General features: G+C 36.0%; 1 protein-coding gene across 2 annotated transcripts; it reads left to right on the forward strand.

Annotated features, from left to right (window-relative positions):
* The first annotated feature begins 3811 nt into the window (after positions 1 to 3811).
* ZNF507 (zinc finger protein 507) lies at positions 3812 to 25060 on the forward strand. 2 transcript variants are annotated; one of them, XM_062586485.1, is made up of 7 exons: positions 3812 to 3950; positions 8519 to 10647; positions 11640 to 11745; positions 17355 to 17469; positions 20079 to 20183; positions 24162 to 24296; positions 24441 to 25060. In XM_062586485.1, exons 2-7 carry the CDS (start codon positions 8524 to 8526, stop codon positions 24802 to 24804), a joined length of 2949 nt encoding a protein of 982 aa, XP_062442469.1. In that variant the 5' UTR covers positions 3812 to 3950; positions 8519 to 8523; the 3' UTR covers positions 24805 to 25060. The 2 variants fall into 2 exon arrangements, with proteins under 2 accessions (XP_062442469.1, XP_062442470.1); XM_062586486.1 differs by lacking the exon at positions 24162 to 24296.
* Positions 25061 to 25501: the final 441 nt, after the last annotated feature.

Consider the following 25501-nt stretch of genomic DNA (forward strand, 5'->3'; position numbering starts at 1 on the left):
TAACACTAACACATCTCTAATTCTATCTGGAACAGCTGTACAAGTTCTCATTATACACACAAAAACTGAACTCTTTTTAAAGCTGGATAAGGTTTTTGTTTTCTACAGTATCTTGTAGCATCAAGTTCCAGAGATTAATTATGCACCTCTAAGAAAAAAAAAATTCAACTCATCCCCTTATCTATTTTGAAAGTGCAACCATTCAACTTCACTGAATATTTAATTAATCTAGCAGTATGGAAAGCATATTTAAAGTGCCATTTATTTTATTTATACATTTATTATCTTTATATATCTATCATATTCATCTCTTAAGTGAAACAATACAGTCTTTATTCCTTCTATTTTTATATATAACTTTTCTGTATTTCTAATAATTCTGAATCACTGTCTACAATATTTTCTCTGAGACAAAAGTATAATACAGTCCTATTTCATAAACCAATAAGACAGTATTGCTTTTTTTCTTTATAGTGCTCTCTGCCATTCTTCTCCTTGCTGCCTTGCTGTATTTTCAGCCATTATATACCCAGTTTGCAACTTGGATATTTAGAAGGTCAGAATGTCCAGTATGTGAGGCTCTGTTTCACAATACTATGAAGATGCCAGCCACTACACATATATCTATGTAAACCTGTGTAAATTCTCTAGCCATTTTCCATTCTAATCAAAAAACTCCCCAATTTTTCTTTTTTCATATGGTAACCAACTGTATTTCATGGACTCACCTTTTCCTATCCGCGCCCCCCCCCCCCCAAAAAAAAAAAAAAAACAGAACAGCTATGAGCAGATAAACCTCATACACAGGCACACACATTCTGGATTATATTCTGCTACAACACAATTTTTCTAAAATATGCCAGTAGAAGACATTGATCTTCAACATGGTCTCTAAGTGAATACCTCACTGAAGACTGGTAACAGAAAATTATTATACAGATAGACAGACAGACACCCACATATACATACGTCTTTTATTTCCTTCAATACAGGACTGTTCCAGAGTAGAAAATACATTCTAACGACTTCAAGGCCACCATTAGGCAGGCAAAGTATGATAACATTTGACTTGCATCTGAATTTGACCACAATTTTATAATACACTATAATAAAGTGAAATAATACACTATAATAACATGAAATTATAAGGTTTTGAAATGGCCAGGCAACATAGTGTAGAAAACTCATGGGCTAAACTCATTTTTTTATTAACAACTATATAACTCATTGCTGCTCATGAAGATATACAACTCATTGCATTAATGAAAATAAACCTAATCATTCATCTTGTGACTGAAAAGAGCTTGTGACTGAGGCACAAAGAATGCACAAATTAATATATGTAGTTTCCATTACTTAAAAAGTTTATACAAGAGTATAAATACAATATGTATGTATTTACTTCAAGATAGCACCTTTGCAGACGTAGCTCTAAATTTACTTGCTGCTTCTAGACTATGCATTACTCTTTTAAATTGAGCTTATAATGTGTAACATAAAACTCATGCCTCTGACATTTTGTACATATTTACAGTAATTACAAAGTAATTTTGTATAAACTTCTACAAAAATATCAACATGACTATATTATGCTCAATACAAGTGTCTCATCTCTACCTCACAAGAATAGTTGCCTTACCCAGATTTCATCAGTTGCATGTCTCCTTCAACTTGAAGGCAATGCAAATGAAAAGTATGAAAAGAACTTTGTGAATTAAGACGCCCTCCAAATTTATATAAAAGTGTAAAATCTAAATCTGTTTCTGTTGTGCAATCATACTTACAACAAGAATGAAATCTTTAACTTCGTCTAGCTTTAATTACAAAAAAGAAGAGTAACAGCCTATGTGGACACTCTTTCTCATTATTTACCCAGTATCTTTAATTCAGACATGTTATATCAGATCCTAGCGTACATGATTTGATAAAGGAGGGTGAGTGTTTTATATCTACAGAAGAAGTGACTCAGTTCAGATAACTGTTAATTAAACTATGACAAATACAGAAGTGGAAACTAAGCTTTTTAAAGGAACACAGTTCATGAAAAAACAATCACAACTTTATAAAAAGGTTCTATTTAATATGACAGAAAAAGGTGCAACATGCCACTATTATCATCATCATCATTATATTTTACATGTGAATACTACACACCTTCAACATTTTTTTTTATTTTTGAAAGAAAAATGCATTTTGGTAGGTTTTAAGAATATGGATGCATCCTTTCCTTTTTGCTTGATAGCATGAGATTGCTATCTCTCTAAAAAGAGATCCTTATCAAGAAAAGGATTATTTCAGAAAGAGTAGTGTCTGAAGGATCATCCTTTAAGCATATCAACAGCTGGGCAGAACCACGTAAGATTATTTTGGACTTCTGGTAGGAGACTAGTACAACTGGTTTTTAGGTCCTGAGCCAAATTAAAGTAATAGACTACAGGATTACCTAAAACTTGACATATTTACATAGAACTTCATAATAAGATTAGTCAAATGCACCAGCTCAATATGGTTGTTCCTGACATGAGTGGTTATACTAGTTATTAGCATTGACTCTGCAGTCATCATAGAAAAATAAGAACTGCTCCCAGAATAAGCATTTCGAACACATCTCTTATCTAAACAATATATAATCATTAGCAAGATTCCTCAGATGTGAGAGGGCGTAAACCTGCAAGATTTTAAACCTGCAAACTTGCTAAGATTTAGCAGGTCACCCTGAAATCCAACTGCAGACCCATCCAGGTCAATACACTTCAAGCTCCTTCCTAAAAACATTAGATTCTGTCATTGCCCAGCCACAGACCACTTCCAAAACTCGTAATTCTCTTGGCTTTTCAATTTATGTGGAATAACTTACTAATTTGAACCCCATAACATTCCTGGTGTGCTGCTTATAAGGCTGCCTGTGATATACAGTGTATGTATGCTCTCATATATTTCTGCTCATTTTAATTACTAAGTCTTTTTCATTGCAAGTTCTCTACAACGTATTCTTGGTAACATTCAGGCTGATTTTACCATTTTAGATCCAAAACGTGGTTTTTTTTGTTTTTTTTTTTTGTTTTTTTTTGTTTTTTTTTGTTTTGTTTTTTTTTTTTAATTATTATCTGTTAGTTATCACCTGAAAACTGTGCTGAAAGAACACCCCTCCTGGGAGAACATCCCACTCCTCCGAGCACGTCTTGCTGCCTGGCCTGGCACCCTCCCCTGCACGGGCATGTTCTCCACCTCCTGACCCATAGAGGCAAGAAGCTGCCGAGAAAGGAGAATCACTGGAGAACAGGAGCTGAGCCTCAAAGACTGCCACCACGCATGGGGAGACTTACACTAAAATCACCAAGAGCGGCAACGCTGCTGGCACGAGCGACTGCACTGCTGTCGGTATCGGTGCCGGGTGAAATTTAAGCTAAGAGGGCGACATTACCGGCAGAGCCCCTACCCCGGACAGGGCCTCCGAGAGGGGCCGGGGCACCTGCCCAGGGCCGCGCGGCAGGCGAGGACAAGCGCGGCGGGGGCGCGGCCCGGCTCGGCGCGGCCCGGCCTGTCAGGAGAGGGGCAGGGCCGGGTGCTGAGCGCGCCCCGCGGCGGCAGGAGCGCGCCTGGGCGCGAGCGGCCGCGCGCGCCACCCACCCCACAGCGAGCCCCGCGCTCGGGGCAGCTCCGCGCTCGGGGCGGGCGGGCGCCGCCGGCCCGCGCCCGTCTCCGAGGCAACGAGCGGGAGGCGGCGGCGGCGGGAAGGCGGCACGTTCTGCCCGCCGGTCACCTGACCCGCCCCGCGTGTCACGTGATCCAGTCTCCATCGTCGCCATCTTGAAGCGGTGGCCGGGGTGAGAGGGGGGAAAGAAAAAAAAAGAGAGAAAGAGAGATTTAAAAGGAAAAAAAGCCAAAAAAGCCCCTCGGCGAGGCCGGCGCGAGCGGCGGCGTGGCCCGGTCGCCTCGGCGGCCGGCAGGTAGGCGCGCGGCGGGCGGGCGGGCCCCGCGGCGCAGCCCATGTGCGGAGCCGCGGGGCGCTGCGCTCCGCGGAGCCCCTCCCCCACCGCGCACCACCCCCCTCCCCCCCCCCCCCCCCCCCGCCCGCGCTGCTCCGCGGCGGGCCCGGCCCGGCCCGGCCCGGCACCCGCGCCCGGCACGGCGCGGCACGGCACGGCGCGCCCGAGGGGCAGGGCGCGGCTGCCCGGCCCCGGCGCTGGGGACCGGCAACGGCCGCGATGCCCCGCAGCGCCAGCGCCAGCCGAGCGGCGCGGCGCGGCGCGGCCCCCCGCGCCTCACCCGCGGAGCCCCGCGCGGCGCGGCGCGGACCGCGCCTGGGGGTCCCGGGCATGGGACCGGCGCCGTCCGCACGGGGACCGCGGCCGGAGCGCGTCCCGGCAGCGCCTGGAGGGCGAGCGCCGAGCCGCCGTCGCGCCGCCGGGAGCTCGCCGCAGCCGCGGGTGCCGCGCGTGGGCGCCGCGGGGCGCGCTGCGCGCCGGGCGCGTCCCGGCAGCGCCAGGTGGCAGCGCCTCTCCCTTACCGTCTGTCTCGGGTCCTCGCGGTGCGTGCGTGCTGCTGCTCGGATGAAGGAGGCAGGGAGCACACTTGCCTCTTTAACGGTGCTAATGACGCTTCTACAATGGCTGCTACAGCCTGAAGGAGCACCGGGGTCTCGTAACTTTCCTTAACTCATGTTTCAAGTAGATGCTATTCTTTGAGGATTACATGTAATGTAAAACTTGTTTGGGGGATAAAGAAAAACACTTGGTTACTTCTCATAATGGTTCTTAAACATATTATAGCCCGCGTGAAACAACGGAGTGTTTTTGTATAAATAAATTGGATGGTTCTCAAACAATAAATAACTGAAATAACTCAATGGAAGTTTTGTTGAATAGAAGGCAAGTCACTACTAACTATACTATTGTTGTCACCTGATTACCATTGCTTCATTTACATTAAAGAATGTATAATGCAAGATATTTCCATGGTTTGCAGATAAAATATTAAAGGGATGTAATTTTTTTCCTAGCCGCATAGATTAGAGTTGGTCATTTAGTACACTCTGCCAAACATCACAGAAACTGAAGTACCAAATCCACATTAAGATATCTACTTTCTATGTTCAAAATGTAAATACTTGGATTTTTTTGATTTAACAGTAATTCTCTGGATACCATATTGATTCCTTTTAATAAGGCAATACTGAACTTGAATTAAATAAACTGGCTATTTGGTATACTCTTATATCAAATGATATCTTTTGTTTTAAAAGACATTTGTTTTTTAATTTCTATTTCTTCCAGTTTGAGCTGCTGTCTAAGTGTGTAGTATTGATCATTATTAATCTGCTTACATAGATCCAGTTAAAGGCGTAACACCTTAACTTGTTTAGTTTTCTAGCTACCATGCATCCATTTGGCTTGGGTTTTTATTTTTCTTTTATTAATTTTTCAAATTTGAATTAGATCTTAGCCATTTCCAATTAAATATTTTTTCAAACTAATGTTGAAAATAATAGCACTGAAGAGACATCTCTGTTAAGAATTCAGACTTGACAAACAGTGCTGCATTTTTCAAATTGAAAGACTTTACCTGACCACATGAAGTGTGCATGATACTGATTACATTGATAGTTCTGATGCTTCTGTAATAGATAAGATGGTAACAATTCTTAACATTCACTTCCCAGTTGCATCTGTCCAATTTGAGCAAACCCATTCATATTTGGAACTACTATTTCAATGACATGTTCCAAATATATACTCCTCAGTGTAAATCTGAGTTCTTCCAACAGTTATTGTGACTTTATAATTCAAAGGAACCGTGTAGATAACCTGAATGGCGTATAAAAAGGCACTTTCAATATTTCTGCTCAGAATTTTTCTTTAGACCAAAAGTATGACTTACGTTTTTGAATTCTAGCTGCCTTAAGGATGGTAAATTTGTACGACAAATGCCTAGAAAGTGTAAGCAGTGCTCTGTTCAATCACTGGCTAAATTTGTACCGTTTTCTGTGTGTCATGAACTATTTTCAACTATATGCAAGACTTTCATCTTACTAAATGACAGTGGAAAATGTTCGAAGGGTCTTATCCTGCAAATGTTGTCTGTGCTTAAATTTAATTCTGATTAGCTCTACCAAAGCCACAAGAGGGAAGAAAGTGGTCATTGGTGAAGTTGCACTTAATTTTAATACCTTTTAACCTGATTTAAAGGTCTTGTGTACTAGACAGACGGGGACAACTGCTCAAATACTTTTGCAGCTTTAAAGAATTTGTTTAAAGTAGACACAAGTCTTGATTCTCTTTCAATACAGAGATCTTGTCACAACCTGATTTTTATTGGTAGAAATACTTATTTCTCAATGTGAAACAATTACGGGTTATTGTATGTTTTTCCTTTTTTGATGGATCAAAGAAACTATGTGTTAAGGAAAGTATGTCAAGCTAGAGATTATGTTCATCATCAAAAGATGAGGAAAAACATATTACCACACAACTGTAGTTCCATGGATTCTCAGACTAGTATATATAAAAAAAAAAATACAATATGAAGAAAGGACATGTAAGGCAAACTTCATTAGCTGTAATAATTAAATAACAAGACGACAGTCTGCTTCTTTACTATGCTAGGGTAAATACAGCAATTGTATTTTGTCTTCAGTAATAGATTAGATTTGTTGCAGAGCCATAACATTTGCACTGCCTTTCTATACAATAAAGGAATTTCTTATAGTTTTGTATTTAAGTTCCAGTAAGTGTGACTATGTGGAGTTCAGAATATATAGCTGGAAGATACTTCATTTATACCCTTAACTACAGCCTCAGCAAATAAGTCCCTTTTTCTTGTGATAACAATGTGCAATCACATAAAATCTCCCAGCATTATAGTAAATATTTCCCTGACATTGTATCTCTTGTAATGTATTTCAGACTAAAAATTCTAAAACAATTTTTACATTTGATTACACAACACTTCTACAAAGTCTCACCTTTGGCAACAGATTCCTCTGCTTCACTTGTCTCTTTGACACATATACATGGATGATGGGTGCTAAGAGGCCAAGTAAACTGGCATGCGCTAACAGCAGCCGGTGTGTTGATGGACTGGACCAGCCTGCATCTGACTGGCTTGGAGTGCAGGAAGAGTGAGCTTAGACCTGCTACCACTATGTGAAGAGATACAGCTTGTGCCTAAATCTACTTCAAAAAAGTTGGGGTGGAAATTAATACTTGCTCTCGTGTTTATTCAATGTATTACTTACTGACAGAGTAAGGCCTGTGTTGCTTTTTATTCCTCTTCATATGTCAAAGACAACATAATAATAGACAGAATTATCTACAAATATGTTCCCCTTTTTTTATATTACAGTTGTATATTAAATGCATAAGTAGAAAGATCCTTAAGGATCTTAAGGAAGTTCTTGGTTGGCATGCAGCTCTTTCTTGCCAAAAAAAAAAAAAAAAAAAAAAAATTGAAAAAACTCATGATAAATACCCACGCATGATTGGTAAAAGAAATATCTGGCATCTCTCTATGTTCTAAATTATGTATTTTGTGGGACCTCAATAGGTTATTTTCAGACATGTTTTAGAAGTAAATTCCACTGTAAGATTTTTTTTTTTTTTGCCTCATTCTCCACTCCCCAAGCCTTGCTCACATCACAAAATATGTTTTTGTGTAAACTTATATGAATTGGCTTCTAATTTAACTTCCAACACTACCGTGTTATTCCCTGTGGTTCATGATGAGATATATTTAAAAGAAGTACAAGTGGAAATAGTTACTGCCTTTAGCTTCTGGAAATATTTTTTCCTTCAAAACAAAAAAAAAGCTACTCTTCAGAACTTAAGTACCAATTGATTTTTTTTTCCCCTATAATTAAGGAATTCTAGCAAAAGCTACAGTTAGTAGGTTTTCTATGAAACAACATTTACAAAAAGTATGACTTAACATTTGAATTGTCTTTAATATAGTCATAGCAAAATGACAAATGCAAGTGAATACCAGAACTACTTTTTGTTTTTCTAACTTCCCAAGGAAGGATTTTGCTTATGGTTTTTAAATTATATTGTTGCAAATTTATATTCACCTCTGACATCAATGTATCAGAATAAGTATGTTAGGAACACGTTTTTAATATCATATCCTGGCTTTTAAATTTAAATATGCCAGTTACTACTGATTGGCATATTTAAGTGTCTAACACTAAAATGTGTGGTCCTGTTAAAGAAATAGACATTATTTGTAACAACTCTAATTAGCCTGTACTTGAAAAATAATTATCTTGCCATTATACAACTTAGAGACATGCAGTTACAGGCTGTCAAATACTCTGTGCAGATGTATTGCATAGCATCTGTGCTGTCCACTAAATGTCCTCAAAATCTTTGGCTATTTATTTTCTCATTCCGAAAGTTTTTATAAAGTTGGTGGCTTTAGGCTTCTGCGTTCCGTAGAAAGATAAATATAAATTGTACTAGATCATGGGGTTTTTTGTTGTGTATGTATATATTTTAATATTTTATTAAACATTTGCTCCTAGATATTATGGAAGAAGGAAGCAGTGTTGCAGTATTGATGCCAAATATTGGAGAAGAGGAAACGGTACTGATTTCTGAAGCAGTCATTGGTCCAACACTGCAAAACAGCGAAGATGAGAGAAAATGTAAAACTGATCCACTAATTCATGTTATTCAGAAGCTAAGCAAAATAGTTGAAAGTGAAAAGTCACAGAGATGCCTTTTAATAGGGAAAAAGCGTTCCCATCCTAGTGCTTCTGTGCAGTCCTTTGACACAGAAAATCTTTGTGAAATCCCAGCTAAAACAATAGAGCTATCTGTTATTGGTACTAAAAAGACTGAGGAGTTGCAAGCAGAATATTATGTGACTGACTGTCTTCCACAAAGCAAAAAAAAAGTGACATGCTACCAGTGTAGTCTATGTAAGTTTCTATCACCATCTCTCTTAACATTACAAGAACATATAAAACAACATGGGCAGAAAAATGAAGTGATATTAATGTGCTCAGAATGTCATTTTGCTTCTAAAAATCAAGAGGAGCTTGAATCTCACTTCCAGAATCACCATGAGAATGACAGTAAAAATAGCATCCAGACAAAAGCACAGCAATGTGTAAATGTCTCAAGTTCATTTTTGCAAGGGCCAGTGGAAGGAAGCGTCAAATCAGGGACTGATAAGACAGGAAATCTGGAAGGCAAAGATGTAACTCAGTCTACTCATGTGGCTGAAATGGGTAGGAGAAAATGGTATACTTACGAGCAGTATGGCATATACCGATGCTTAATTTGTCGATACACCTGTGGTCAGCAAAGAATGTTGAAAACACATGCTTGGAAACATGCAGGCGAAGTTGATTGTTCCTATCCTATCTTTGAAGAAGAAAATGAAACTACAAATTTGTCAGAAACTGTTGTAACTCATACACCTCACAGTATGGATGCAGTTGTTCTTTCACTGGAAAACAATGAGCTAGATATCCATAGTGAACATTCTCTTCAACTACAGATTTGCAATTCTGAGCAAATGTCATGTAAATCGCCAGTAGGAGCAAATGTAAAGGAGGAAGAGGTGCTAAATCAGTCAATAGCACACTCTCCTACTACAGAAGTTTTAGAAGAGACTGTATCAGATGCAGAACAGGATAATTTGATAACTGACAGTCTACTTTCATCAGCACAGAAAATCATTAATTGTAGTCCAAATAAAAAGGGTCATGTTAATGTAATAGTAGAGCGTTTGCCAAGTGCTGAAGAAAGTGTCTTACAAAAGCCTTTCTTGATGAACACTGACATTGAAACAGAAAAAAAATTAATCTCGGAGGGGTCCCATGTTATCTGTGGAGGACCTGAAGTTTATCGTTCAGATGAAATTCAAGAGGTGATAATAGGATGGAATAATACTGAGAAGAAAGATAATGAATTAAGCTCTAATAAAACCATAGCAACTGATGAAAATGCTCCTCCTGTACGAAGAAGGACAAACTCAGAGTCTTTACGGCTACACTCATTAGCTGCAGAAGCTCTTGTTACAATGCCTATCAGAGCTGCAGAACTAACAAAGTCTAGCTTTAGGACTTTCACTGGGGAAGACTGTGTAGATGCAGATACAGGGCAGAGAGACGCTGATGGGCCGTATGCAGCTCATTCTAAAGTCGTATCCTCACTTAAGAATACTTCAGGAGAGCTTAGTAGCTTAAACCAAAGTGACTGTGCAATAGTGGAGATAGACAAAGAAAGGCCAGAGTTATCGGAAGCACCAATTAAAATGGGCATTAGTATGTCACTACTGACTGTCATTGAAAAACTGAAGGAGAGGACAGATCAGAATGCTTCCGATGATGACATTTTGAAAGAATTACAAGACAACGCACAATGCCAAAATGCAATTGATGCAAATATTCCAGGAAGTAACCTAGTGGAATATATACCTAATGTAGATCGACCCTACCGCTGTCGCCTCTGCCATTACAGTAGTGGTAATAAGGGCTACATAAAACAACACTTGAGAGTCCATCGTCAGAGGCAACCGTATCAGTGTCCTATCTGTGAACATATTGCTGACAATAGTAAGGATCTAGAGAGCCACATGATCAACCACTGCAAAACCAGAATGTATCAGTGCAAGCAATGTGAAGAATCCTTTCATTATAAGGTAAAGTTATTTCCTATGTCTGTTTATAGCAGCTAAATAACCAGTTTGTTACTTTTTCATAACTAGTGATGCCTCTTTCTAACTTAATTCAGTCTGACACCTTGGCTTCATTGTCATTATAGTTGGAGACTATTGCCTACAGCACATTCCAAATATATAATTTGCCATAATTATTCTGACTTACCCACTGAAATAAGCTTGCTTCTTCACAGAAGTTATTTCTCTTGAGAACCATCGTATGGACATATTAATATCCTGTTGTTCTACCAATCTGTAGTAACTCAATGAAGAAATGGAAGCATTGGAGAACTTTAAAATTGAAACTTCAAAAGAATGCTCAAACATGCCCACTAGTTGTGTGTGCAAGAGTAATAGTGGCATTTGGGGGCAATATGTGAGAATCTTTGAAATAGAAGTTCTTTTATTTCTTCCTCCATTGCTTTGTTGGCTGGACATTCTGCAGACCTTAGATCTGAAAGATTACATACAAGAGCAGAATACTGTACTGCTCTCAGTTTTATGGTTTCCATTTTTAACATTACTGCCTATGAGTACATTCCTATATGCTCAAATATGCTCGTTTTACTTGTGAAAATACAATAGATAGCATCAGTATCTGGTATTACAACTGAAACCATCATAGGCAATGGCAGTGCAGGTTTTCCCATATGTCCTACTGTTAGGTCCTAGTTTGAAAAAAATGAATATGTAATAAACATAGTCACTTTTCCAGTGAACAATAATTTTTTATATTAACACAAATCTCATCTCTTAATCACTCTCATCAGTCCTTTGTTACGTTATTAAAATGTAGTTTAATCCATTCTCTTTGTAGTAAAATTAATTGAGTGATAATCTGTATGTATAGTAATGTATGTTTTATAATAGTTGTCACAAAAATTTGAGTAATAATTTTGTGAATTATTGTAGTATCTGAAGTGACCACTGTGTGTTTGCATTACATGTTTAAGCATAAGGAATTCTTTTTTCAGAGCCAACTGCGAAATCATGAGAGAGAGCAACACAGTCTTCCAGATATCTTTTCAACAGCTACATCTAACAAACTAATAGTTTCCAATGAAGTAGATGAAAGAGAAGGTACTGTATATATTTTAACTTAAAATTACAGCTTACTTACAAAATTACTTCTGTTGCTGTATTTGTAGGCTTACTATTTTTAAAGTCTCTTTTAGGCCGAACATTTTCATGCCTGTTTTTAACCTAACTGTGTGTTCTTTTCAGTTTGCAAAACTTTCTATAATTCGCAGTTTCAAGATACCTTATTGGCATTTGTTGGTATATAAAACATTTTTTGCCCAATTATATCTTGGATTTCTTCTTTTTGAAAAACAAAATTTTAAATACCTGCAGATAATAAGTGGTATCAAGTATTACTCTTTATTTCTTTTATTTTTAAGAGAAAACCTTTTTTCCCTTCATTTACTAGCTACAATGTTCTCTGAATTGCCTAGTATAAATAAAAGAAAGCCTTAGTGTTATTTTTTTTTTAATTCACTGTGGTAACGTAGTTTGCTATCACCATATAAATACAATACAATTTTGCATTCCATGTTTAGAAATTACTATTTAATTTTGTAAGGTCCAAAATGAGTCATTCATTTTAGACCTAGAGAGGCAAATGTAAGGGCTTCAAAAAAGCAACCTATACCTGTAATTGTTGCCAGAATAGTAGAAGATACACATTTTCTAAGTTATTGTTTAATCGTCTATTTGCTTATAATTTAATAGTTTGGTTTTTTTTAACTTGATGTGTTAAAATCGTGAAAAATAGCCACATTTTGAAGTTTAGGGAAAATGTGGTCTTAAAATGCTGTGACTGTCCTGGAACCCCAATATTTATTATTGCAACTTGTGTGCATCCTCTTCTCTGGTGAGTTAAAGTTTCTGAAATTATTTACAGTACATTTATTCTGAAGGGAACATTGTAATTTTTAATACTTTGCAGTTTTAGAGTACCTCTGAATAACTGTGGGCTGAAATATTTCCCATTTTATGCACATAGCTCTTTCTTGTCTTATGATCTCTTGTTTGTTCAGATAGTAAAATGTGTACTGTAATGTAGTAGTTAGATTGCAATTTGTTGGTTCTACTCTCATCTCTACAGTTGATAATTGAGTGTAAAAGTAATCATTGAAATAAGTGCAACTACTTGTTGCACTAATTTCAGGTATAACCTAAAACTGAAAAAAGGTATAACCAGCATGAGTAAGGATGGACGGCTTGAACCATTAACGAGTTCTCCAAAGCAAAATACACATCAGGATAAGATGAGATGCTTAACTCCTTACTTCTGTTCTGTTAGCTCGTGCTGCCTCTACTTTGGCTTTCAGTGTACTAGATGGAAAATTAATAGTTATCTCACCAACCTCAGATAAAATGACTTCTCCAAGCTCCTTTTGCGCTCATCAATGCAGACAGCATTTAGATTTACAAAATTCAGGAAACTAGTTTGTAGACCTTCATACATACATAAGACGTAAGCTTCAAACAGCCATAGGCCTTCTGAGGACTCAAGGGGAGGCAGAAAAAAGGCTGGGGAAGGACTACTGGTAGTGAGAAAGTTACTAAGTATAATCTTTTTTCTTTAAAAGCAATAGCTTAAATGTTTTAATGAAGCAATAGGAAGTAAAACATTGTTAGTTTAGCTAGTTACAAATGTCTGTAAGCACAGCTCTGACTATTACTGCTGACAATGTCTGTAATGTTTTAAACTAAGATTTTTAAAGGTGACTTAAGGGAAACAATAAAGGAAATGATAAATTCCTCAAAGGGAACATGTACTTTGAGACATTTGAAATATGTCGGACTTTCAAAATACTGTATCTTTTGAGCTTAAGTCTCATTAAGGTGACTGAAAATCAAGATGGCTAGCTGCTTTTGAAAATGCTACTTTTTAAAAGAGTAGTTTTAGAGTTTAGGTACCAATCTTCTGACTTCCATGAAAGAGGAACTCCTGCTTGCAAAATCTGCCTGATTAATTAAGTGATTTTTTTAGAATAACTTTTGTTCATTATTATCTTATAAAAATGTTATAACCATGCATGTTAATTGAATTTTTACTCCACATCAAATTTAGTAATACAGCTTGAATGAAAATAGTTCTCCCTTTAAACTTCTATTAACTTATACTTTGGAATGCTTTAATTATTTCAGAACCAATTTATAATCAAATTGTGACACTACTGCAGTACAGCTATCTCTTGTCAAACAGATGTCATCCCTATAAAGCAACACAAAGCAAAGAAGTTTATGGCATAGCATCTGTTTATGTGAAAAATGCCTGAGCTGGAACAGTTTCATTTCTTGTTTATGAAATAGTTAGTCCTAAAAGTCTCTTTATTCATCATGGTTGTACAATAAATTAAAAGGGAGCATTATGACACTGAATATGATTAGATTGTAAATGTCTAATAATGAAGGAATAGTGTAATAAGCAGCATTATAGGAGCACCTGTTACTGCTGCTAGAATAAAGATCTCTCATTTCCCTGTTTACTTTTAAGAGACTGATACCATCAATCCAGAAAGCTAAAAAGCCCCCACAACCAGGGGAAATAAGCCTTTTGGGGAGTGTGGGAAAAGAACAACTGCTGTTTCACTATAGCCAGAGAGGATATGATGTATTACAACTTTTGTGCATTTTGCTGAAAGAATAAAGTAGTGATTGGTATAATAGTTCCTAAGTGTGTGCTACTGGTTGGTTAGCCACTTGTAACTATGCAATAGATATGTTTGCGTAATGCTTTCAGAATCTCATTAGATATTTTTTGTTTTAAGCTGCCTGCCCAATAAAATACCAAATTCTTAACAAAAAATACATTTGAAAACAAGTTTATTCTAAAGCTGCAGAATTAAGATGAAAGAACCATTCAAGTAGAGCATGCAATAGCCCAGCCTTCACACACCCCGCTCTAGTATAGATCTGCAGCCCAGTAAGTGTCTGTATTCATCTGAGGTCTTCTGCATAAATGTGTATTCATAGAAGCATAATTCTAGAAATATAAATTCTTAAGTCTGTAAGTGTCATGTTTTGATAATTTGTTATCAAATTGCTTTTTAAAATGTGTTACTGTTCAAAAAATTCTATATACGCACATAGTAGGAAAAATTCTGATATATTTTGTTTTAAGAAGTTTAAGGCTGAATTGCAAAGAGTGCATATTATGTATTACTTTTGTATTAATTTGTTTTTAAAAAATGCCAACACAGTGAGCAATTCGCTGTTTTAGAGAGTGTAAAATATTTTTTCTGTTATCTTTGCACACAGAATTATTCATTTTTAGACTTTCTTTGTATTCAGATTGTCATTTTATTTTATATGATAATATAAGTGCATATGAGATATTCTTCAGGATAAACCTCTGGTAATATCAGCCTAAAGCTCCAGCACTAATTAATTACTTTGCATCTTGAGCCAAGAATGCTGATTTTTTAGAGTGAAAATTTAAATAGTGTTAATTTTTACTTACTATTTAAGTAACTGTATCCCTCAAAATAATATATATAAAACATTTTGATATAATTCAGTGCCCAGTGGTAGAATAAGATTGAAGTGAAAAGTTGAACTTCAAAATATCTGCTTAAAACAGAGTTCTACTACAAACATTAATTTTTACTTTGATAATGAAAAGATTCAGTCTCGGTTATTAGAGCCCAACATCATCAGGAGGAAACTCCAGAACAAAATAATCTTTATAAAAAATGTTCGTTTTTTTGGATTCAGGAGATGCAACTTCTGTTTAAGATAAATGCTACATTTCCTCCTGAATTTGATTTGCTTCTTTCATCTTTTCTTTCTTTTGCTACAAAAATGGGCACACACGTGATGAAGGAGAGGGTTTCAGTCAGTTTTTGTTACTCCACACTGGCAAGAACTTTGTGGTATTTGGACCTAGGCAGAGATATGTCAAAAAAGTCTGCTTTCTGTCTTTTTGAACAGTCTCTTATTTCAAAGTTCAAGCTTGTATTTCCTTTCAAACTATGCAGTCCTAACAGTGGCAGGCTATCCTCTAAGCTTGACACGGACCTTCAGTGCTCCTGACCTTGGCAAGCCTTTAACAGAATTGCTCTTCAGGATTCAGAATACAGGGGTCAAATCTGGGAAATCAGAACTTTTATTCTGCAGGGAGAGGGGTTATTTTTGTTTGGGAAGTAGCTGAGAGGGCTGGGAGGGAGATCACTTGTTAATATTATCAAGAGTTTTAAGGCAATACCTACCAAAAAAAAAAAAAAAAAAAAAAAACAGCCAGCTGATACCCCTTTCTCTGTTCTTCCTAGGATGCTCTGGTGCATTCTAGCAGTACTAAAACCCCTCACAACACAAACTAACTTTTTTGTACTGGAGTTGTACTTCATACGAGCATGAAGAGTTGCTGAAGCCTATTCCTGCAAGATTTGAGCTTTACTTTGTCTCCCATACATAATTTGTTGAATTGTATATTTATTTCGGTTTTGGCCTATGCTTTAGCAATGATCTTTTCCCATCTGAGAAACTCTGCAAGGACCTCTATCAGTTTCTTCAAAGCCCACATACGTTACTGAGAGTCATGGCTTGGCCATTCAGTCAGCTAGTAAGAATTCGGTGTAAAGGTAGAGTGAACTTGAACACCTTCCTTACATGTGGAAAAAGAAAAGTAGAATTTTAATAACTTAGGCTAGTGAAGAAGTAGAATGCAGATGCAGAAAGAAAAAACCTTAAGTCTTAGTTTAATGTTTCTTTTGGCAGTAGTGCCGATTTAAGCAGCCCCAATCTGTCCTTCTTTCTGCTATTCCCTCATTTGGGAGTGCATGAAGGCTGCATGATAGGCTAGAGCAGAAGAATGACCTACATTAAAAATACCATCTCTCCTTCCAAATATTAGTATTTTTAACCCAAACCAGATCCCTTCATCAGTGAGGGTGCAGGAGTTAGAGCTTTTAAAGCCTACCCAGTCACATCCCAAAATATTCAAAGTGTGTACTTGCAGGCACACATTTTCCTACGTTAAATTAGTCATTAGCCTTTGTCTCTGCAACCATTAATTTTTCAAGAGTCTCTTTCATTTTGGAAAGAAAAAATGATTTCTGTTGCAATTGCTTTTTAGCAATTTGGAGAAGTTCCAAATTATTTCTTAATATATCTAGTCAGTTTTTTTTTTTTTTTTTTGTTTTGTTTTGTTTTTTTGTTTTTTTTTTTTATCATCTCAGATCCTTCTGAAAGTGGTTGTGAGTATCTGGATGATAAAGAGGATTTGAATGCTTCAGGAAGCCTTTTGTTTTTCTTTTCTATGTTTGCCAATTAGAAACTTCTCCTCTGTCAGATGCCTCCTCTCTTGCCCATCTTTTCCTTTGATTTGATTCTGCAAAGCAGAGAAAGACCTGGGTTCCTCATGTAGGACCTTATACTGTAACATGGGATTTTTACCTGACCACAGTAACCCAAAAAGGGAAGCAACCGGATGGTGAGAGAGAATGCACTTCCCTAAAATTTTAGTAATTCCAGTAAATGGCAGGGAGAATGCAGAACAGTATGGTAAATGAACTTTTATTATCTCTATGTCCATTGCCAGTTTGCTTCAGATACTAAAGTATCATTTTCAAATGCTAATTCATGTTTCATAATTGAAACTGTAGGCTGAAATTATCTTCTGAACTTCTCTTAAAATGATGAATGCATCTCTTTAAAGTTATACATTTTGTTTCGTATAGGAAATAAGGCTTCAGTTCAAAAACTGTATAGATGTGATGTTTGTGACTACACAAGTACAACTTATGTTGGTGTACGAAATCACAGACGAATTCATAACTCTGATAAGCCATATAGGTAAGTGTCCCACTTATTGCTGACTAATGGTAGGCTCTTGGTCAGCTTGTTTTAACAAGGTTACTTCCTTGCTCTTGCAGTTTTGAAGATATTGTTAAAGAATGCCGGTTGCATAATTTTTCTGCAAGGCACTGCAAAATTGAAAGGGTCGTGCTTGCTGATCAGTTCAAACTACATAATTAAGATTTGCTGACTTTTCCAGGATGCATCTTTAGCTATAGCAGTCCATGGCTTGTTTTCAGTTTGAAGCATCCAGATGTAGAAGGGGAAATAATTACACTGTAATACTGATCTTTGGTGGATAATAACAACATATTTAGCAAACCCCTTGCACACTAAGTTCATTTTGGGTTTGCTTTATTGCAAGGTGTTCTCCATTATCATATTGCTACTTTTAACAGTTTGTTTTAAAGCAGCAGGGCAAGCAAATGTGTTCATACTCCTTAGTGGAGGAAGGATGAGTAGTCAATATCCATGATGTATTGGCTCCTACAGGGTGTGGCAAAATTCTGCTCTTTGTCTTGCCTTAGTCGCCTGTATCAATATTAACACACTCATTTAGGAACAAATTTTGTAAGATCTCCTTCAAAGACATTATATAGATTTATATAAAAATTCTGATATCTAAAATTGGTTGTAATACTACTGTTCAGGTCCTCAGAGGAAAAAATAATCATTAAATCATGCATTTTTCTATTGCATGATTGCATATTTCTATTTTTTCTGCAAAATTCTTTCAAATTCAATCTGTTCTTATGCAGGGTAGATCTCTGTCCCTCTCTAGTGGCTAAAGAATAGATCTAAGTTAGTAAAATTTTTGGAGCTAATACCCTTCTGTCTTTTTAGTACAAACTCTGGAAACACGTCTTACAAGCTTGAAACCTTGCACTTAAAAGGAGACTTTCCCTTTTGACTAAAAAGCCCCACAAGATACGCTGTATTTTGATTTTGTGCATTATAGTGATATGTTTGATATATGTTACATATTAGTATTATATACTAATACTACATATTAATGCTGAATATTAATATGTGTTAATATATTATTTATATGGCATCCTGGGTACTATATATATTGTATAAAACATTACATTATAATATATATTATCTATTAAATTATAATATATGTGCTCAGAGCACAACTGTGGAATAAAAATAGATTTTTTTTTCCTCCTCAGAATCTTCCCCATTGCCATCATTTGTTGCTTATTGGGTCTGGAAGAACAGATACTGTAAAACATCTTGGTTTTGGTAGCTGTCTTGAGAGGGTGTTAGCCAGCCTATTTGATTTAGGAACACATGAGAAATTTCAGTTGGAGGTATAGATTGCCGCATAATAAATTTAAGTCTACTCATCTGGCTTGCTTTCCTTACTAACTTTTCATGGGATCCTTGCACATATCTGTAGAACAGACAGAATACTCAGGCCACAGCCTAACAAAAATAAAGATCCAGTACTTGCAGTATTTCTTCCTCTGAAACATGTAGTCTTTAAGCCTTTCACAGGACCACATAGCAAACTACTATATTGCAGCTATATTTCTACCTGTAAACATCTATTATTTGTTTGACAAAAAATGCTGCAAATTAAACTGTATAGCTTCCAATTATTATGTATCTATGGCTAAAATTATCTATTTTGGTAGATTTGGTAGCTTTATATATTTTAATACTGCACAATTAAACCCTTTTAAAAACATAGTATTAGTAATCTCAAATCAACTATCCTGCATTCTCCAACTTTTTCACACTGTAGTCCAAACTTAGTAAAATACTGAATATTTTATTTCAAAATAAAACAACTAAAGTCTTGATAAATATGCAAAGTTTTAGCTGAGCTTGATGGCTACCATTTGATATGTTTTTTATATGTTATGTATAGGAAACTTACTGGGTAGTATATTGCTATTTATGCATAGCATAGTATTTTGTGTAATACTTTGAGATCTAAATCCAGGGACCTAGATCTAGATCCAAGCTGATTTATTTATCTTTTTTAATACAAAATGCTGTGAAGTCAAAAAAATAAACATTTAGACAGTGTGATACATTATTGTCTTACTGGCACTTGAATCTTAATTTGTTGATCTTGTCCCTGACTTCTATTTGAGCTATAACGCTCTGACATGTAGAAGTTTTATTACCAATAGTTTGGCACTTAAAGTGTCATGAGAAATACTGCCGTTGCATTAAGCAGAACTTGTATTCTTGAAGAACAAGATCCACTATGTAATGCACCACATCCCTATAGCTCTTATGATCATAGTCTGCTTTTGCATAAAATAAAACAACTTGTATCATGACTGCTTCAAGAGCACCCAGATGTCTCAGTGATGTGCCAGCTTCAGTAAAGGTGCACAGGATGAATTTCAAGACAGAACATGGTCCATATGCTTAGTGATTCTTGCTCAAAAGTAGAAGGGTATTGTGGGCACAAAAACCCTCATAGTCCAAAAACTGAAAGTTAATGTTACCACCTGGACATCTGTAAATGTTGTTAGTCTTCCTTGCAGTCTTTCCAGATACCTTTTTATTCTCCTCGATTTTTATTAGTGGCATAATTTTGGCAGTTAATTATCAGATTAGTTTACCTGTTTTTGTCTCTCTAGATGTCGAGTATGCGACTTTGCCACCACAAATATGAATAGCTTGAAATGCCATATGAGGCGCCATCCCCAGGAGCATCAGGCAGTGCAGCTAATGGAACAGTACAAGTATGTAACAGTTCTACTTTGGCAAAAAGTTGTGATAGTAATGATTTTTTTTATGTTATGAAATAAAGCAGAATTCAGATTCTATTCTTTCTCCTCCTAGATTCATTCTTTGTTCCAGTGACTTTTTTTGTTGTTGTTGGAAAGGGAGAGAGATTTGATATGGCATTCCTAGATGATGTTTATGCTAGTAAATTAAACAGGTCTATGACCTTCTTCTGATAGAGTATTCAACCTTTTCTTTCCAAAATGGGATGGTTGCATATAAACTGCCTATTGCAAGTGATTTTGAACCATGTTAATTACCAAAGATGCCTGGAACTGTTTGAGGGAATGCATGTGCCAAAGCCACACTGGGGCATCTCTAACAATTTAGTATTACAGATTTTTAAATTCCATCACTGAGGAATGTTCTCTGGTATCTCTAGTATCCTAGTCTAGGCACAGCCTTTGTGTACACACACTAGTTAGAATCCATATTTGCACTGCAATGCCCTACATAAGAATTAGTATGAAGGGTTATTATGTTTAAGTGGTAGTCTGTCCATTGATATGGTTTGTTTTATATATATATATATATATATATATATATATATATACACACACACACTTATTTTTATATATATCTATATATTATATATAAATATATATACACACACACACATATAAATATATATCAGGAAAAGTTGGCATAAAAATGAATAGTTGTTTACTAGAAATTTGCAACAAAAAATAAAAGCATGGAAAGGAAAAAAAAATCAGTGAGAATCTGAGCATTTTTAAAGGGAACAGGAATAATTCAGATAAAGTACATTCACATATGAGGTTTCGTCTCAAAAAAATCTGATTCTGTAACTTCAAAGTCCTTACACTGCATTTTTTCCCTAATAGTGCTGCTAGGAAGCAGCACTAAGTTCTGTATGCTCTGCTGTCATACTTCACACACTATCACTAAGTACAATTAGTATTACCCAAGATTACTGCAAACCTCCAAACTTTGGCCCCTGTATCCCTAGGAAGTACTCTATCAAAAAGCTGCAAGATAATTATTTCCTCAGTAGACCAATTTAGGATACACGTGAATAATATAGTTTAATAATTCAGCATAGGTCAATCAGTAGGGCAAATCATGCTATAGAAATGAAAGAAATCCACTACTAAAATACAAAACTCAATGGAAAAATAATTTCTCTGAAAATGTCTTGCATATACTGTAACTATGCAGCAAATTCAGACTTTGGTTAGGAATGGGTATTCTCCTAGTTCCATAGTTTTTAATTGATGTTTCTTTTAAAAACACTACTTAAAAAAAAAAAAGGACAAACTATAGAAGACTGAGCAACGTAGTAAACTGTGTTCACTTCCATTCTGCCCTCCCATTTCAATTTATATATTTCCCTTCATATCATTTTGTTTAACTTACACTGTATTAGGTATGATGATCCTAAAATAAGTGCATCAGACTAAAAGTTGTTGAATTTCTGTGTCTTTGATTTGAACTACATGCCAGTCTAAAGTAGTCAGTGGCATTAAGCCCATGATATTGTCCTCAGCAAAGTAAATCTGGTTAGTAAATTAGCCAAGTGAATTAATGTATTTCAGAAAACAAGACTTAATTAAAGGTGGATGAAAACAAACAGTGAATTGTTGCTTCCTTCATTATGTTATCAACCCACTGACCAAGCTGTGTTAGCAATGTAGAAAAACTATATACCATCATAGACATATACCAAAAGACTACTGGAATACATGTGCATATTGAATAGAATTAGGATTGTTTAATGACTTTTGTTATGCAGAAAATCATTTTGGCCTAATTTTATCCATAAAAGGAATTATAAGGTGTTTTTATTTCTGATTAAAAATGATGGCATTTTATAACAGCCTTATTAAATATATTAAAATTCTCAATCTGAGGGTGAACTTGCATACATTTGAAAGCAACCATTCTCTTTATAAGGCTTCAAGTTAGAAGGAGGAGGAAAAAATAGAATAGTACATTCCAAATCAAGTAATAGAGACAAGTGAGCTAGAAGGACATACTGTTCGCCAGCAGAATAGGATTATCTTGCTACATAAGCAAGGTAATGTACCATGCCTTCACATAATGTATCAGATTTCTCCTACTCTCCACAATCTTCTGCGGAGTCGAAATAGTTTCTTTTATGAGATTATTTGCCAGGCATTAAGTCCTAGATCTCAATATCTTTAGAAGCAGTGGTGAAGCCTTACTGAATTCTGGCATTTAAGACTGTTTTTTGTAGTTTCTAAGTCTCCGTTCTGAAAAAGTTTTAATTAAAAATGTTAAAAAAATTAAACCAACTAAAACAACTTAGTAAAGACTTAATTAATGACCTATTAAAACAACTAGTTATAGTAGTTATTTTAACAGATTCATCATAATGTAACATATCAGAAGACCACTCTGCTTGTGCAGAAAACCATTTTGCTCTTGCTAAAGAATGAAATAAACTGAGAAAGATCCCTAGTTATATTTTATTAGAACTAGGTAACTTTGGATTTCAAAAAAAAAAAAAAAAAATTAGTCAAACTCCATGCAATTTGAAAAACTGAACAGTTCCAAAGTAGCAGGAGCAACCTCATCTTTAGCATGAATACTGTTCAGCTTTGGAGTGATACTGTACACTATCACTCTTCATGCTTCATACTGAGAAGACTAATAATTAGAATATACTTTTATATGTTTTTATTATAATAATTGGAAAATGCTTTTAAAAATCTCTACTTTTGTATATTCATGTATGAAAAAAAGTCCTATGGGATTTGATCAGTTTTCAGTTATTTATGGCCATAAATATACATCTGTATGCAAATAGAGTTTCTTTTTCAAGGTTTTTGACCCATCCAGCCACATACTACAGGAGGAACAAACATTTCTATTCAGCTTTATCAGACCTTGGCAAAAAATGCATTTTCTATTCAGTTTACATCTCAGTAGTATGAATTTGCAGCTTTTTTAGAAAGAGGGATTGGAGTATTGGGAAAATGAGAGAAAGAAATACCAAAGTATTACATTTATTAAACATTCTTGGTTGTGTTTAATTTACTGAAGTATACGCTAAAATCTTTCTTGTTTCTACAAGAGATAATTAGGATCACATACATGAAGACCTATATGCTAAATACTAGGAATGTAAATTAAATTTAATGGGACAAAAAATTGCTTTACATTTAAAACTTGTAAAGCATTTCTCAAACAGTGCTTTTCCTGAAAAGATGAAAGATTGTTTAACAATTAGGATTATTTCAGATGTTATTTTTTTCTGAATTCTGTGCATGAAATTGAAGCTAAGTTGAAGAACAAGACATCATATAACTATGTAAGATTTTACAGGGAGATAGGAAATTTATTCTTACAGTACCCCAAGTTGATAGAAAACTCTTTAGACAAATCATTATCCTCAAATAAACTAATATAGGCTACACCAAGAAAGACTTTATTAGTTCATTTATCAGTGCTGTTCATACTCATACAGCATCTGCTTGGTTCAGAACAACAGCAGAGTGCCACACTACCAGCCTGCAAGATACCACATAGACATACTCCCCGTTCCTGCAGCTACGAGTACCATTGCATTTTTGCAGTATTTAAACAGTTTCAGCAAACCAAACAGATAGGATTTTAATTATTTAAGAAGTCAAAAAAGCTAAGCTTAAAAATTCTCTGAACCTTTTAACAGTGTACAATTCAGAAAGAAACTTTGCAAACTAATATAAGTAGGTATGAAACTTAACAAAAGGAGGGAGAGGGGGACTGACATGTTTCATTATAGTAGTACAAAACAAATATTGTGGTGTTACTGTCCTGAAATGAATAAGCAGAATTTTCCCACTGTATAGTAGGAAAGGAAAGCAAGCTTTTTTTTTCCCTGATCCTTTTGGAAGAAATAGGGAATTACTGAAATCATAAAACTTTATTTCTATATGCTTCTCTTTTTCCTTCTCTACTTTTTTTCTTAGATGTTCTCTTTGTGGATATGTATGTAGTCATCCTCCCTCCCTAAAGTCCCACATGTGGAAACATGCAAGTGACCAAAATTATAATTATGAACAAGTGAACAAGGCTATTAATGATGCAATTTCACAAAGCAGCAGGTATGTCAGTTTTACTTTAAAGCCTTATCATCTAGAATTTTCAAAGGATCCAACTCTGATTCAAAGAAAAATTTCTATCAAGAAGCAACAAGAAAGTGTGTTTTGAATTTGTTTCATTTTTTATTTTTATTTCTGTTACTTTAGGTTTCAAGGACAGCTTCCTGAAAAAAACTTATTAGAAGGCACTGATGAAAGTACAGTACCTATACTAGGAAGTTCAGACAACTTGGTGTCTTTTACAGAGTCTATGAACCAAACTGCTAATGAAATTTCAGGTTCTGATGAAAATGAAAAACCTAACTTGATGAATACCTCGTGCAGCTTAGAAAAGAACTCCACTCTGCCCCATCTTGGCACAGAATACTGTGTTCTTCTCTTCTGCTGCTGCATTTGTGGGTTTGAGTCTACCAACAAGGAAAATCTGTTGGATCATATGAAAGAACATGAGGGTGAAATCATAAACATCATTCTAAATAAGGACCACAGCACAACTCAAAGCACAAACTAGATGAAGGAGTAAGTTAAAAACAGGATTTTCTAGAGTGGATATTTTCTATCTTTACTAATTTTGCCTGAGAAACTTGCTAAGAGAAGAAATGCAAGCAAAAGTTGCTGATTTCTGAGCCCAATTCCTTGTTTCATTAAGAGAACATTTGCTTAGCCAGGGGTAGATGAATCATTTAAGAGAGAAATTTCAGATGTGGTTAGCAGAACAATCCATTTAAACCTGTTATTTCTCTGTATGGTGCCAAGAGTGTGTGTGTGTGTGGTTTTTTTTTTTTTTTTTTTTTTTTTTTTTTGTCAGGTACTAGTCCATAATAATGCATTAGTACAGTAAGTCAAAACCCAAAGGTAAAGAAAGCTTTGTATCAATTGAAAAGCTTTTTCCCTTCCTCCCTTTTTTGTTGTTTTGCAAGAATTTGGACAAAGAATTTTTTTACTCTTCGTTTTCTTTTTTATAATTGGCAAAATACAGACATTTTACAGCATGATCATATAAAACATATTTCCTAGATTTCTGAAGGCAAGGAGAGCAGAGGTAGGTGAGGGCACATATGTGTGCTTGTATGTGCGCATAGACATTTCATTCTCCCAGTCTATTTTTAAGGCCTTAAAATCTCCCAAGTCTTCTTCCTGAATAAGTCTGATATCCTCTATGTTTATTCAGAGCAGCAGGAGCTGAGTGGCCTAGAAGGTTTTTTTGC

This window comes from Rhea pennata, chromosome 13 (genome assembly GCF_028389875.1).
Source record: "Rhea pennata isolate bPtePen1 chromosome 13, bPtePen1.pri, whole genome shotgun sequence".
In the NCBI taxonomy this organism is placed as follows: domain Eukaryota; kingdom Metazoa; phylum Chordata; class Aves; order Rheiformes; family Rheidae; genus Rhea; species Rhea pennata.